General features: G+C 60.0%; 1 protein-coding gene across 6 annotated transcripts in view; it reads right to left on the bottom strand.

Moving 5' to 3' along the window:
• The window catches only part of CCDC57 (coiled-coil domain containing 57), a 93,327-nt gene that overhangs the window by 63,168 nt on the left and 15,010 nt on the right, over positions 1-15,149 (bottom strand). For all 6 annotated transcript variants that reach the window (XR_006608288.1, XR_006608286.1, XR_006608289.1 and 3 more), the window contains 5 exons: positions 13,623-13,731; positions 8,236-8,337; positions 6,846-7,003; positions 6,664-6,738; positions 2,185-2,385 (listed from right to left, as the gene is read on the bottom strand). Coding sequence is in view for 1 of the 6 variants with exons in the window: in XM_045085627.1 (XP_044941562.1) it covers positions 2,185-2,385; positions 6,664-6,738; positions 6,846-7,003; positions 8,236-8,337; positions 13,623-13,731 (645 nt within the window). In the remaining 5 variants the exon portion in view is untranslated. The remainder of the gene's footprint in view (positions 1-2,184; positions 2,386-6,663; positions 6,739-6,845; positions 7,004-8,235; positions 8,338-13,622; positions 13,732-15,149) is intronic.

The raw sequence follows: 15,149 nt of genomic DNA, 5'->3' as shown, positions 1-15,149 counted from the left end.
CCAGCAGCACCCGTGTCCCAGGCCACGCGGAGCACCAGTGAGGAGCACAAGGACAGACGCGTCGGAAGGAAAGAGCACGTAGGAGGAGGCCGGCCCAGGGCCTCGGATGAGGGGGTCCTGCGGATGCGGCCGGCACCGCGAGAAGGGCCCGCGCAGAGCCTCGCAGCCCGTGTGCCCATCAGACTGTGTCACTTCTGCGTCTCCAACTGCTGCTGCTCGTGTTGAACAGATCGAACACGACCGAGCGTCCAATCTAAGGAAAGCTTCCCGAAGGAGCGCTAGCTTCCCGGTGCTGCACAGCTGTAAGAGCCATCTTCCCCGACGGAGACGTAACTGGGCAGAGCACCCTCCCTAGAACGCAGCCCAGCTCATTCCCCAGACAGACAGGAAAAGCCAGTTGCTAGGCACGGTGAACACTGGCCAATGGCTGATTTAGCTGGCTTGATCAGACAGTGTCAGTAAACACGGCTTCTCCAAGTACCAGAGACGAGTCCAATCCCCAGTTCTGTCCCCAGAGGTTCTACACGCCAGCTCGCCTGCCCAGACACTGCCCATGGAGCCCGCCGGCCTGCATGTACACCGTGTGCAGTGCAGTTAGCACAACTGCTCACAGTCATGCCTGGCTGAGACGCTGGGAAGAAAATTCCTGTTAAGAAGAAACCAGTGGAGGCGCCTGGGTGGCTCAGTGGGTTAAAGCCTCTGCCTTTGGCTCAGGTCACGATCCCAGGGTCCTGGGATTGAGCCCCGCATCGGGCTCTCTGCTCGGCGGAGAGCCTGCTTCTCCCTCTCTCTGCCTGCCTTTGCCTGCTTGTGATCTCTGTCTGTCAAATAAATAAATAAAATCTTTAAAAAGAAGAAGGAAGAGGAGGAGGGGAGAAAAAAAAACCAGTGGACTACTACACGCCATCAACCCCCTGAAATCCTGCTTTTTGCAAAGACGCAGGTGGAACTAGAGGCTGTTAGGCTGAGCGAAGTCAGTCAGAGAAAGACCGTCATCACGTGATCTTACTGACAACGAGGAGTCTGAGAAACGAGACAGAGCAGCCAAGGGGAAGGGAAGGAAAAACAAAACAAGACGAAATCAGGGGGAGACAAACCGTAAGAGACCCTCAGCCACGGGAAACAGACCGAGGGTGGCTGGAGGACCGGGGCTGGGGGCCGGGGGCACTGGGTGACGGGCGCTGAGGGGGACACGGGATGCGACGAGTGCTGGGTGTTGTGAGCAGCCGACGCGTCACTGACCTCTGTCCCTGCAACTGACAGTTCACTCCGTGTAAATTAATTGAATTTAAATAGAAAAATAAAGTTAAAAAAAAGAAACTGGTTGTGGAGAAATCGGAATCCTTGTGCAGACAGGGCACCCGCTGTGAAAACAAGTCTGGCAAGTCAACCTCAGAAGGTTAAACATAGGGGTACCCGGGGGCTCTGTCAGTCGATCCTCTGCCTTCAGCTCAGATCCTGGACTCAGGGTGCTGGGATCGAGCCCCACGTCAGGGTCCCTGCTCAGCGTGGAGCCTGCTTCTCCCTCTCCCACTGCTCCTCCCACTTTACTCTCATGGTTTCGGACAAATAAATAAATAAAATCTTTAAAAAAAGTCAAACACAGATTTACCATACGATCCAACAAACCACCTTCCGGGTGTCCCCCGCACCCCAGTGAACAGGCACCCGCACACCCACGCTCGCGGCAACACTGTTTACGATAGCCACAAGGTGGAAACAACCCAAGTGTCCACTGACAGACGAATGCGTACAGACAGTGTGGTCCAGCCAGGCAGCCAGGAAAGGAAGGACACCCTGTCCCCTGCCCCAGCACCGGTGGACCCAGGAGGCGCGACGGCCAGTGGAATACACCAGTCGCCGAAGGACAGACACTGCGGGATCCCACCCAGACGAGGGACCGAGAGTCATCAACGTCCTGGAGACAGTGTGGACGGTGGGTCCCAGGAGGTGGGGGAGGGGAACGGGAGGGGACATTTGGTGGCCGTACGATGCAGCCAACTGTGCACTTTAAACGGCCGAGATGGTGAATGTCACACGCTGCACACTACCACAACCGCATACGTCCACACACACGCACACGCGGCGCGGTCTGAAGACACGACGCGGAGAAGGACCAGAGACCAAACCCTCCCGGGCTGCGGCGGGCGCCACCAGCCGCCGGGCCCTCCCGCGCGCGCTCACCTGTCCAGGGCGGCGTCCTTCTCCCTCAGCGCGTCCCCCTGCCTCCACTCGGCCCGGCGCAGCTGCAGCTCGAGGGCCTCACAGCGGGCCTGCAGCTCCCGGGCCCGGGCCTCCAGCGCCTGCAGCTGCTCCGCGTGCGCGCCCTTCACGGCCGCCAGCGCCGCGTCCCTCTCCCTGGCCAGACGGTCCAGCTCCTCGTGCCTGGAACACAGGCAGGTGTCACAGCGGCGCAGGGCCCCGCTCGGTCCCCAGACCACACATGCCTCTCCCGCGCTCAGGGGCTGCAATCCCAGGACCTGAGCCGTGGCGCATCCTGCCCGGCCACTGCTCAGGCAAACGCTGGCTCAAGGGCTCTTAGAGGCCGGGTCCCTGGGCGACTCTGGAGCTGACGCCCCCAGAAGACAGACGGCAGCGACAGGGGCTCTGGTCAAGCAGTGCTACTGATGCCCCCACCAGCTTTCCTACTGGCCCCTGAAAGCAGGGCACAGCTCAGCAGCCGTCTGTCACCCAGAACCCTAAGGCTGTCCCTGTGACTGAGGACCGCAGGACGCTGGCTGCTTTTCTTTTTTTTTCAAGATTTTATTCATTTATTACAGACAGAGATAATGCAGGCACAGGGGAGCTGGAGAGGGAGAAGCAGGTTCTCCACTGAGCAGGGAGCCTGGTGTGAGGCTCGATCCCAGGACCCCGGGATCATGACGTGAGCCGAAGGCAGACGCTTAACGACGGAGCCCCCAGGCGCCCCTTCCATTAGCATTCTTCAGTGAGATGGTGCAGCCTTCTTCAACGAGGTCACATTAGCATACTTTTCACTCTAATTACAATCGAGCTTCACCTCACCCACGCTGCGAACTGCTCCGTGTTCTCTACCCTCCGCCAGCAAACACACGAACGCGTGCTGGCGTCCGGCAGCACAGGCCTTTCCCTCGTGGGACCGCGAGGAGTCCGATCGCGACGGCTGGGGAAGGAGAAGACTCACTTCCGAGCCGCACCGCGTGGCGGCTGTCCAGTGGCTCTCAAAAGGCCGACTCTGACGCCGGGCTGGGAGGCTTGCCCTCCGTCACCAGGGTCCACTGGTGCCACTGGCGCCACCGCACTTTCGCACAGGCCGTCCGACGTGAAGCATCGGGAAGCGCTCTAGTGTGTCACGTATATTAGCACCAAATGGTCCTAACCTCGAGCACGTGGGTGCGCTTTTCAAGGTGTGCTCTGGGATTCCCAGTGTTTTGACAATTCTTCTCCAAACACGCGCAGACCCGCTGGGCCCGAGACGGAGTGAGAGGCTCTCGCAGAGCGCCCTGACCGGCTAACAGTCTCCCAGCGAGGCAGGGAGGCAACACTGTCCCTAAACGGAAACTGAAGCCGCGAGCCCGAGGTTTTAGGGAGAAATGGTTAAGCTTGTGACAAAATTAAAAGCATCTTACTGTATACACATCACGCTGGCGAATGTGTTCTCTGAGTCACAACCTTCCAGTTTCCCAGCTTCTCAGGACGAGGGGTTCCCACACTGTCGCTAAGTAGAAGGGCACCAGGTGTACGTAGTTACAGAGTAAGCCTCAGAAAAGCCAAACTTCGGGAACATGAGTGATCTGCCCACGGAGCCGGGCACCACCTGCTCTCTGCTCCCAGGGCGGCCGGCAGACATGTGACCTAGTCACGTTCGGGAGCAAGGCCAGCAGGCGGCTCCTGGCACAGAACTGGAAGGTGTTCAAAGCCCAGGGGATGCTGCCAGAGAGTCCCCCAGCTGTCCTCTGGCCGTGCGTGGGACGAGGTGAGCAGCCCCACTCGGGGGCTTGCAAACTGATGTGGGGACCCTCTCCTCTCCGTCAGGGGAGCATTCCTAAGGAGACTTACACTTAATCACTGAATGTTATAGTGTGGTAGACTGTTTTGTAAAGTATGTGCAAATAATCGTCAGAATACCTTCACTTAGAAACCTTTTAGAAGGGGCACCTGGGTGGCTCAGTGGGTTAAAGCCTCTGCCTTCGGCTTGGGTTATGATCCCAGGGTCCTGGGATCGAGCCCCGCATTGGGCTCTCTGCTCAGTGGGGAGCCTGCTTCCCCCCTTTCTCTCTGCCTCTCTGCCTGCTTGTCATCTCTGTCTGTTACATGAATGAATAAAATCTTTGAAAAAAAAAAAAAAAAGAAACCTTTTAGAACACTTATAGCCTTGTGACCCTTGCGAGTTTGTTTTTAGTTTATGTAAACATAGGTATTGTGATGTATACATACACACACGTATAGAGAAGACTGATTTCAAATTTCTTTTTTTTTTTTTTTAAAGATTTTTTATTTATTTGACAGAGACATAGCGAGAGGAGGAACACAAACGGGGAGTGGGAGAGGGAGACGCAGGCTTCTAGTGGAGCAGGGAGCCCAATGTGGGCCTCGACCCCAGGACTCTGGGATCGTGACCTGAGCCGAAGGCAGACACCCCACCACTGAGACACCCAGGCGCCCTGATTTCACATTTCCTAAGCATAAAACATACATTTTGGGGCGCCTGGGTGGCTCAGTCAGTTGAACGCCTGCCTTCAGCTCCGGCCGTGGTCCTGGGGATCGCGTACCAGGATCGAGCCCCGCATCGGCCTCCCTCCCTGCTCGGTGGGGAGCCTGCGTCTGTCTTGGCTGCTCCCGTTTGTGCTCTTCCTTGGCTCTCTCAAATGAATGTGTAAAATCTTTAAAAAGAAAAATACCTACTCATTTCACTACGCCGTGACAATCAGATTCCTGATTTCGGCTCAGTTCACAACCCCAGGGTCCTGGGGAGGAGCTGCATCAGGAGCTGCTGGACATTCTCTCCCCCCGCCCCGCCCCCTCACAGGTGCACGCTCACTCGCTCTCTAAGATAAATCAATCTTTTAAAAAAGAGTGACCAGTTTTACTTCTTTTTTGTTTGCGCACCGAATGTGGGGCTTAAACTCACAGCCCCGAGAACCAGAGTCATGTGCTCCAACGGAGCCAGCCAGACACCCCTGAACAGTTTTGCTTCTAAATGTCAATATTTACAATATGCGAAAACTGTACTCTGCAACTATTTCAGTTCATGGCTCTGTCGGCGGTGTGTGGCTCTTGATCTCGGGGTGAATTCAAGCCTCATGTGGGATGCAAACATTACTTAAATAAATGAACTTAAAAGGAAAAAGGCTCTAGCTGTGGGCATGAAGAGGAACGCTGTCTGTTGCCACCGGCCCGTGTGGGTCTGAGCCGGACCACATCGTGCTGGGTCCGTGGCGCCCGCGTGTCCCTGGCAGAGGCACGAACACCACGTCCACCCCCGCTCCCGCAAGCCGGCCTGGCCGAGGCGAGCACGGGCCGATGGCGTCTGCATAGTGGCCCGGAAGGCAGCTCCCAGCTCTGGCCTGACTACGGGTGAAAAGGCCGTAGACAGTCTGTAAAGCTCTTCTCCTCAGGGTGCGCACACCACACAAACATCGCAGCCAGAAAACCCAGAAGTGCCCCAGACGGCCCACGCTCCACCACCCTGCACCATTCCCGGTACCACGTAGCCTCACAGCCACACCTGGTGCTTCCCAGAAAAGGAAGGGGGCAGCTCCCGTGGCAGGTGGAATGGTGCACCCCGCCCCCCCAACCCCGGGGCTCTCAGGGGCCCACCTAACCCCGGGCCAGGGCTTCTCCCGAGGCCACACGCTCCCACATGCCCGCCCTCCCCCAGGAGTGTGCCTTGTGCCCTCACTCAGCACCCCCATCCTGCGGGCCTCGCACGCCTCAGCCCGGACAGGCTACCACGGGCTCGCTCAGGGTCCCCGCCTGGGGGGTGCCGTGCCAGCTACAGGCTGGGCATCCCGACACCCCAGTGCAGGGCGTGCGGCCGGTCCTGAGGGACGAGAGAGCATCTCTGCAGGAAGGGGGTTTTTGGGGAAGGTACAGCCTGGAGAGTGGGAGCGCTTTGCCAGGATAACGTAGAAATGAAAGGCGACTATCACCAAAGTAACCTTTGTTGCTGCGGCCTGAAACTAATGAACTGATTCATAAAACTGTTTTGTTTTTTTTTCCCGAGACAGCTCGTGCCTGCACTGGGACTGGGGGAGGGGCAGAGGGAGTCCCAGGCAGGCTCCATGCCCAGAGTCAGCCTGATGTGGGGCTCAATCTCACGACCCCACGATCATGACCTTGGACGAAATCAAGAGTTACATGCTTAACCGACGGGGCCAGCTAGGCGTCCCCCTGGTTAATAAAGCGTTTATGTTTCAAAGTCTCAAAACACCAGGGCGCCCGCTGGCTCAGTCGGTGGAGGGTGCACCTTTGGGTCTTGGGGTCCTAACTTGAAGTCCCACGTTGGGTGTAGAGATCACTTAAAAATAAAACTTTGGGAAAACCTTTAAATAAAAAGTTTTTTAAAGACTAAAAAGCCTAAGTACCCGCAGAAAATCCTGGACAGAGCACGGAAGCAGACCCAAAGCAGGGACAGCCTGGCCCTGACCCCTCGAGGCCAGGCTGGGGGCCAGGAGCACTCACATCCTCCTGGCCACCTCCTCTTCTTCCTTCCTGGAGAGCTGCACACAGTTCAGTCTGTCCTCTAAGTCCTTTATCCTAAAAAGGAGGAAATGTCACTGGGAAAAGCAGACGAGGCCCCCAAGCCGGCTGACCGGCGGAAGCCCCTGGCCCGAGGAGTCGGGCAGGTAGGCGCGGCCACGCACCGGGCGTCCTTGGCAGCGGCCGCGGCCCTGAGCTCCCGGTCCCTGCGCCGCAGCTCGTCCTCCAGCCCCGCGCCGGCAGCCTCCGCGCTCCGCAGCGACTCCGCGGCCTGGGCGGCTGCCTCCTTCACAGCCGCCAGCTCCTCGTTCAACACTTTCACCTTCAAGAGATGAGGAATTCAGGAAGAGGCTGGGCCTGGAACCGAGCCGTGAGGAGGAAGCGACACGGAGCCGCGTACCGCAGGCGTGGCGCGAGGGCGGCTCGGTTCTCAAACGCGCTTTCTGGGCTCAGGCTCCGCGGCCGTGAACTGCGGCCCCCGTAAGGGCTGCAGCGCCCTCATCGCTGGTGCGTGGAAGCTGCCCTGCCCTCCAGGGCAGGTGTGCAGGGGTCTGGCCCGGTGGGCAGAGGGAGGTGGGGCAGGGCCCATCCCACTGTGGAGCTCGGGACGCGGCCCCGCTGCGGTCCCGCTGGCCCTCTCCCCACCAGCTCTCACGGGTCCCCGAGGCCTCCTGAGGGTCACTGCAGGGCTCCTCCAGGAGTGCGGTCAGGTGCACTGATGCACGGGGCCAGACGGGGCCCGAGACGATGTGGAGCACTGGTGTCCCTGCCAGGACGTGAGGGCGGGCTGGGGGCTGCCCGGCCCGCGCCAGTCACGGGAACCGGCCAGGGTTCCCGGGCCCTCTGGCTGGCCCAGCACTGCCCTGGGACTGTAGCATTGTGGGGAGGCCGGAGGCCTGTGGGAGGGGCCCTTCCTGACTGCGGTGGTGGGGTTGCTCCTCTGGACACCTGCTGGGCAAGAAGCAGATGCAACCCTGGGGGTGGGGAGGTGGGGACAGCGCCAGGCCAGGTGTCTCCCCCGCTTCCTCGGAGTCCTCCCCCGCTTCCTCGGAGTCCTCCCCCGCTTCCTCGGAGTCTCCCCTGCTTCCTCGGCCTCGCACAGCCTCCCACTTCCTCAGAGCTGGCCCTGTGTCCGCGCTAAAGTTCAGACGTGCTGCTTGGTGACGGGCGCTCACTGTGGCCGGGTGCACAGGCTGCATGCAGGCCCTGACCGCCTGCCTGGCCTCCTCCGCTGCCAGTGGGGGACGAGCAGCACCTCCCCAGAGGCACGTTCCCGGTGCTCACAGAGGACACACCAGTGATAGGCTATCTGGATGGGGTTGGGGGGCACTTTATCCTGGGAGGGGCCCCTTCCCCAAGGCCGGGGATACCAGAGCCTGGCAGCAGCCCTCCTCTCTCTCAGGAGAAGGGCCATGTAGCAGGCACCACGGTGGGCGTAACCCCTGACCCCAGCACAGCAAGGGAGGCCTCTGTGTGAAGCCCACCTTCCTGCGCCCAGCAGCCGCACCGGGTGTCTGGGGAGGGAGCGGTCATCGGCCAAAGGCTGTCCCCCACCTTGAGCTCATGAGTCGAGACCACGGTGCTCAAGCTGTCTGCCTGCTGGCGGAACCCGTGCTCCCGCTTCTGCATTTCCGACTTGAATTCCAGCAGCAGCTCCTGAAACAGAAGGGGGTGGCGTTGAGGGGAGGCCATCAGCCCCAGCAGAGAAGCTCCCACAACGAGGACCCAGTGAGCGGGCCCGAAGCCGGCAGGACACCGAAGTCCCTGGAGGCAGAGGCACCCAGGAGTCACGTCCGCGTAAACCTCCAGGGGCTCCCGCAGCGTCCGAGCGCTGCGAGGGATTGCCCCAGGGCTGCCGGCAGTCTCTGCCGGGTGTCCACGGAGCCGCCGGGCCTGTCTGCTTGGCACACACAGATGAGGACCTGCTGGGGACCCGCGACAGAGGCCCCTGGGCCTGCTTACCCCGCCTGTGCGTGGGAGCTTTCCGGCGGATTCCGGCCGGTTCAAGCTGGGTGTCCAGGCCACGCCACGGCTCCCTGCCCGTCTCCCCGCCAGGAGCCCCATCCCACTCCTGCCAGGGGGCTGACCACGGCTTGGCAAGCAGGCAGTCTCCAGAGTCTCGCCCCCCACTGAATCTACACACCCAGTACGTCATCGTGAGCATGAGAGCACTTGCGTGCACCCACCAGGAGCGGGGACCACAGCCCACACCTGCCGCCCCCGGTTTCTCCTGGACTTTGGGTTGCCCTGCGGCCTCCCCCCACCTCTCTCCTCGGCCGTCCTGTGCCCTCACATCCCTTCGCGCCATCCACCTGGGCAGCGTGACCCTCTCCAGGGGCGTCGGCCTCCGCACTGTGGCCTGGCTTCTCCCCGGACCACCGCCCAGCCGACCCTCCGGCCCTGCTTCACGCCCCCAGCCCCCCACCCCATGCGCTCCCTGCGCCGCCTGCTCTCTGTGGCTTCTTCCGGGTGGGAGGAGCCTCTGCCGCCCCCCACGCCCCACGTGGCCTCACGGGGGTCTGGAAGCTCAGCTCTGGCCTGGCCCGGGCCCACTGGGACTCTGAGGCTGGGGCTCCTCCACCCTGGGTACGCCAGGGAGTCTGCTCGGCTCAGGCCGCCCTCTCCACTCCCATCACCTGGTTCCCACTGTTCTCAGCTCCTAAGGGAATGGAGGCAGCTGAGGGCTGAGCCCTTGGCCACGGGCCAGGCTGCAGAGCACGTTCCAGTAGCTTCCGGGAGAGGCCCGCTGAGCCTGGTCTCTGCAGGGCTCCCCCTCCACCCGTGTGTACGGACCCGAGAGCCCCGCGCCCGCGCCTCACGGCCGTCTGCTGTTCTCCCCTCCGTGAGTTCCCAGGAGGTCTCGGCAACATCTCCCACTATTGCTCCAGCCTCTGCTGGCCTTTCGCTCTGAAGTCCCCGCCCTGAGAAGCCACCAGGCCTTTTCCTCCAGAGCCGGCCCCCTCCTGGTTTCCACTGCAGGTTTCCAGGATGTGATTGCAGAACCGAACGGCCCGATTTATCCTCTACGTCTCTTAAATTTCTCCTAGATGTTCTTTCTTATCTATATTCTGAATGTGTTTCTTTAAATATACATTTAATTGTCCAATTCTTCCTTGTTTTGTGACCTACCACCCCGTTCTTGGGTTATGGAGGCAGCACACATCTCTGGAGGCACTAGCCACAGGAAGACCCCGCGATGGCCCTAAAGCCTGCAAACCACGGCAGCATGAGGCGAGGCTGGCCCTGTTCCCACCCCAGTGCAGACAGGCTCGAGTTCCCACCCGTGGCGAGAGCAGGGGGTCACGGGATGGCCAGCTCGCCTGCGACGGCTAGACCGGCGTGGACACCGGAGGCCAGCGTGGGCACACCTGCCACCTCGCCCCAGAAATGGACACACAGCCGGGGGGGCTTCAGGGTCACCGACCCAGGAATCATCACTCTTCCAGAGCCATTTTCCCTTTAACTCGGCTTCTTTCCCACGCAGCCGGCGATTCTCAAATGTCTCTCTTGCCTCAGCTGCATGCTGCTATCCGAGAACCCGGCAAGAAGACGCTCAGTGGAACGTCAGCACATTAAATCACCTGCTGTTCATACGGTCCCGCTGAGGAAAGGAAAGGCCGGGCCCAGGACGGAGGATCGCCTAACGCACGTGCGCAAGGACTTGCTTCCGGAGTCCACCGGCGCTCCTACACATCAGTGCCGTGAAGACAGATCATCCACCTTACGAGAAGGGCGGAGAAGGTGAACGGACACTTCCCTCCCAAACAATATCTTCACGGCCAATGAGCACATGAAAACATGCATACGGGGGTGCCTGGGAGGCTCAGTGGGTGGAGCCTCTGCCTTCGGCTCAGGTCATGACTCAGGGTCCTGGGATCGAGTCCCACATCGGGCTCTCTGCTCAGCAGGGAGCCTGCTTCCTCCTCTCTCTCTCTGCCTGCCTCTCTGCCTACTTGTGATCTCTCTCTGTCAAATAAATAAATTTTAAAAAAATCTTAAAAAAAAAATTTAAAAAAATATTTGTTAAATGAATGAAGAAATCAATCACCCCATTTCTCTGTCAGTGGCTTCTTTTTTTTTTTTTTTTTTTTTAAAGATTTTATTTATTTATTTGACAGAGAAATCACAAGTAGGCAGAGAGGCAGGCAGAGAGAGAGGGAAGCAGGCTCCCTGCTGAGCAGAGAGCCCAATGCGGGACTCGATCCCAGGACCCTGAGATCATGACCTGAGCCGAAGGCAGCGGCTTAACCCACTGAGCCACCCAGGCGCCCTCTGTCAGTGGCTTCTAATCCTACGTTGCTAACCGATACAGAAGAAAGCTTCCCTTAACCCCACAGCCTACTCACAGGTACGCTAAGAGCCAAACAGATGACTGTTCTCATCACCTTAAATTTCATTTTTCAAGAGAAAAGTCACTGTCACCATCGAATCAAGTCTCCTGACAAGTCAATCATGGACACCAGAGCTTCCGAACCGAGAGAGGAAACCAGCCCAAGGAGAGCAGGAAGTCGGGGGCACGCGGGAGCCTCGTTCCGCCTCTGAAAGAGCAAGACGTGGCAGCGGAGCAGGCTCAAGCCAAGGGCAGGCCGCGCCCCGAGAACCGGCGCGGCTCACGCTGCTCCAGAGCCGTGCCGCACAAGTGCCACTTCGGGTAGACCAGCAAAGCCGCAGAGTTTCTGTCCTTCCAGACGCAGGGCTGCCGCGAAAAGCAAAGCTCCCCATGGCTGTGAGGGGGTCCTTGACAGGTACAGGGGCTCCAAGCTGGAACCGGCCCGAGTCACAGCAGAGACCGAGTCTGGACAGCCTGGGAAGCCCCGCAGAGGCCTGGCCCAGCCACCCCAATTCCCCAGAGGTCACTGCTGCCTCTGAGGGTCACTGAGACCCTGGCTGCCCTTCTGACCCCTGGGGCCCTTCTGACCCTTCTGATGTTCCTGCAGGAGTGACCCGGGGGCTGCCTGAGGAAATCTCAGCACTACCCAGCAAGCCATAAGGGTCCGGTGGTCACCCTGCTGCTCAGACCCCACTTAGTGCCCTGCCAACTGGGGCTGTTCCCAAAAGGCCAAGCTGCCCATAACAGACGAGACTCATTAGTTCTGGAAAACTCTAGAAGTCCTCTGCAGATTTCAAGAGCTGTCAGGGTGCTCTGAGTAGCCGCATCCCGAGGATGAATGTGGGGCTCCCGAGAGGAAGGAAAGGCTCTCCACGGGGCCTCGGCCTCCTCGCCTGTGGTCAGAACACTGTCCCTGGGCCTTTCCACCCCGCCTGCACGAGGTCTCTCGGGAGACACGGTTCTGGCTCAGGGGCTGACACGGCACCACGGCGCAGTAGGCCAGGCGGCCGGGCCCCAGTTCACTGGCAGGACAGGTCTGTCCCTAACTGCTGCCCCAGCACCTGGAGCAGAGCCAGCACGGCCAGGCACACCCTCCGATCTGCCCCGCGGCACAGTCACCAAGAGACAGGGAACAAGCCCGGGGTTCAGTGTTGCGAGAACAGGCAGAAACAGGACACGGCGCAGGCTGACTTCGGATGAGTCCTTTCTCCGATACCGTGAACAGGAGTCTAACACTATGCGGGAGGAGCCGGGAAGGGGTTCAGGAGGCCCCCAGAAGGTGCCACTCCAGCACACGGGTTGTTCTGAGCTGAAGGCGCTTGAGATCCTGCAGGCTCCGGAGAAACTTCTGTCCCGTCTTAACCACAGAACGATCTAAACTGGGCGTGTTTTCCAGAATAAGGGTCGTTAGCAGAGACAAACGTTCTCTGTGCGGTGTGGCAAACACCTTTTTCTCTTCTACACACACGCACGCACGCACACCGTCTACATACGTGTGTGCTTCGTAAATACCGTCTATGTCCGGCATGGGGCTCGAACTCATGACCCTAAGACCAGGAGTTCCACGCTCTACTGACAGAGCCAGCAGAGCACTCCGGGCAGAACAAACATCCTCCTGCCCCACGCCGGCTCTCCTCACTGCCCCGAGGGGCCTGCCTTCCCTCTCCAGTGCCAGCCCCCGCCCCTTCCCCGCGGTTCCGACTGACGCACAGACCTCACTCTGCCCGACTCTGAGGTTTCCACGGGTGGACTCCCCGAACACGCACCTAGTACATCTGACGTTCTCCCACTCGCCTGCCTCACAGCGACCCGACTCTTAGCCCAGCCAGAAGGACCTCGAGGGGATGGCGCTCTTGCTCCCCGACAACGGCGACGCGGGGCCGGGGTAACAGTGGCTCAGAGCCTACACACTGGACTCCCGAGTCCGCCTCTGCCGTTCACTGAGGGCACCTCGGGCGGGTCGCTTCATGCCTCTGGGCTCGGCCCACATCTGGGAAATTCGGATCGACACTGTGTCTCTGCTGTGAGCGGCATGGGGAGCTCCCCAGAGGCAGTTTCCACAAACACTGCGGCTGCTACGGAGGACGCAAGCTCGGCACGCACTCGAAGGAGCCAGGGGGGCCCTGTCGCCCCGCCCCCGCACTCACACGGCTCCCCCACACGTGGACTCAGCCACAATGTGGTACCCTTCGACCACACCCCGCACGCCCACGTCCGTCACAAGTGCGGGCCGAGTCTCCGGGTCTGGGGGGCCTCTGGCGACAGGTTAGGCACTGCCTACAGGCCGACGCGTCTACACAGACTCCCAGAACAGCTCTTTCCTAGAGTAAGTAACTCAAATTTCGATTTTCAAAACTTTCTCCTGAAATAACTAAGGGAGAAACACGGACCCTTGTGAGGAGAGAGAGCACCGAGGGAGCTTCTAGAGACAGAGGTTTAGACGCCCACTGTTTCCCACCCGGCCGCCCCAGAATGGGCACCTGCTCCAGTAGCTCAACTATGATCCCAGGGACACCGCACAGTTAACAAGAAGGCCGTCTTCTCCTCAACAACTTGGATTCCAAGTGGTGGGCAGGGCGGGCACCTGAGGGGTGACGCCAGAGCGCCCTACCTGCCTCTGTTGAGCTAGCGCGCCATGGAGCTCTGCGAGCTTTCTCTCCAGCTGCCGGTTCAGGCTTTCGTACTGTTCCCGCTGCTGGTCCATCTCGCTGTTCTTGTTGCTGTGCAAGCAGGGGTATGAAAACGAGTCAGATGCGTCTGCAGGCTGGGCCCTTGGGAGGCTTCGGTGGGACCCGCATGCTACGCCACACAGGCGACTGCCTGCAGAGGAGCCTGAAATGGGGTCCAGAGTCTCCCAAGGGAATTCCCAAAGTGCCCAGGACACAAGCCCAAGTCACGGGTCACACTGAGAACAGGAAGGTCCCCACCCAAACGGGAAAAGGCAGTCAGCACATGCTAACAGCAAGACGACACAGACACAGCTTTTCCAACAAGGGTTTTAAAGCAGCCATTATGTAAGACTTTGGTGCACTCTTAAATAAAAAAAATTAGAAACTCTCAGCAAAGGAAAACTTACAAAGAATCAAACAGAAATTGAGAACTAGGACGTACGACAACCAGACATGAGACTCACCAGCGTGAGCCCAACAGCAGGACAAGCATGTCAACAGGACAGACCCAAGAGTCCATGAACTTGAAGCCAGAACAACAGAAACGACCCCAGCAAATGACAGAAACAGAGTGAAAACCAGGAGCAGGGCCTCAGGGAGCCGTGGGACAGTCACAGAAGCGGAACACTCAGGCCGCCGAGCCCCAGCGCGGGGGGAAGAGCAGCGCTGAGGCGCACTTGGTCTCAGATGAGGGAAAGGAGGAAGGGGAGGCAGACGACGTGAGAAGACACTTCCTAAGAAGGACATAGAGCCTTTGAGGCCTCTCCAACGCAGCCGTGAGGAAGAAAACCAGTATCCCCCCAAGGGCAAGCTGGCCCACATGCCCCAGCACTGCAAGCCCCTGCTTCGGACCTGCCATGGGCATCTCAGCGGGGGCGGGGGGTGAGCTGCGGAGCTGGGGAACGGCTAGGACGCCCACAGCCCTCCTGTGGGGGTCATGGAGCCCCGGCCCTGCTCCCGGCGACGCTGACCTTAGTTCAGCTCTGTACCTGTCTTCCCTGCGCCCCGGGAGGGTGGCACGGGGGTGAAGGCCACCAGCCACACTGCTCCCAGGAGCGACAGGCTGCCTGGCATCGGACCCGCCGCACCTGCACCGGCCCCTCGAACAGCTCGGGCTTCCAGGCTTCCTGAGGACGGCGGCACCTGGAACCCAGGAGCTGGGCCTGTGCGCTCTTACAGGCCATGCCGGTGGGGCAGAGGCTCAGAGCCGGCCTGGTCCCGCGCCCACCAGGCCACCCCAGCGCATCCAGTCCACCACAGGAAGGCTCTGGCCACAGAGCGGCGCCAGTAGGCCCCGCAAACCCAGAACGGGCCGGGTAGCCACTTAGAAGGACGTGGCAGGGGCACCTAGAGGGCTCAGTGGGTTGAAGCCTCTGTTTTCGGCTTAGGTCATGGTCCCCAGGGCCCTGCGATCGAGCCCCACATCGGGCTCTCTGCTCAGCAGGGAGCCTGCTTCCCCCGCCCCCCGC

Source organism: Mustela putorius, unplaced genomic scaffold (assembly GCF_011764305.1).
Source record: "Mustela putorius furo isolate JIRA1106 unplaced genomic scaffold, ASM1176430v1.1 tig00000873_pilon_pilon_pilon, whole genome shotgun sequence".
In the NCBI taxonomy this organism is placed as follows: domain Eukaryota; kingdom Metazoa; phylum Chordata; class Mammalia; order Carnivora; family Mustelidae; genus Mustela; species Mustela putorius.
This window is presented reverse-complemented; position numbering and strand designations above follow the sequence as displayed.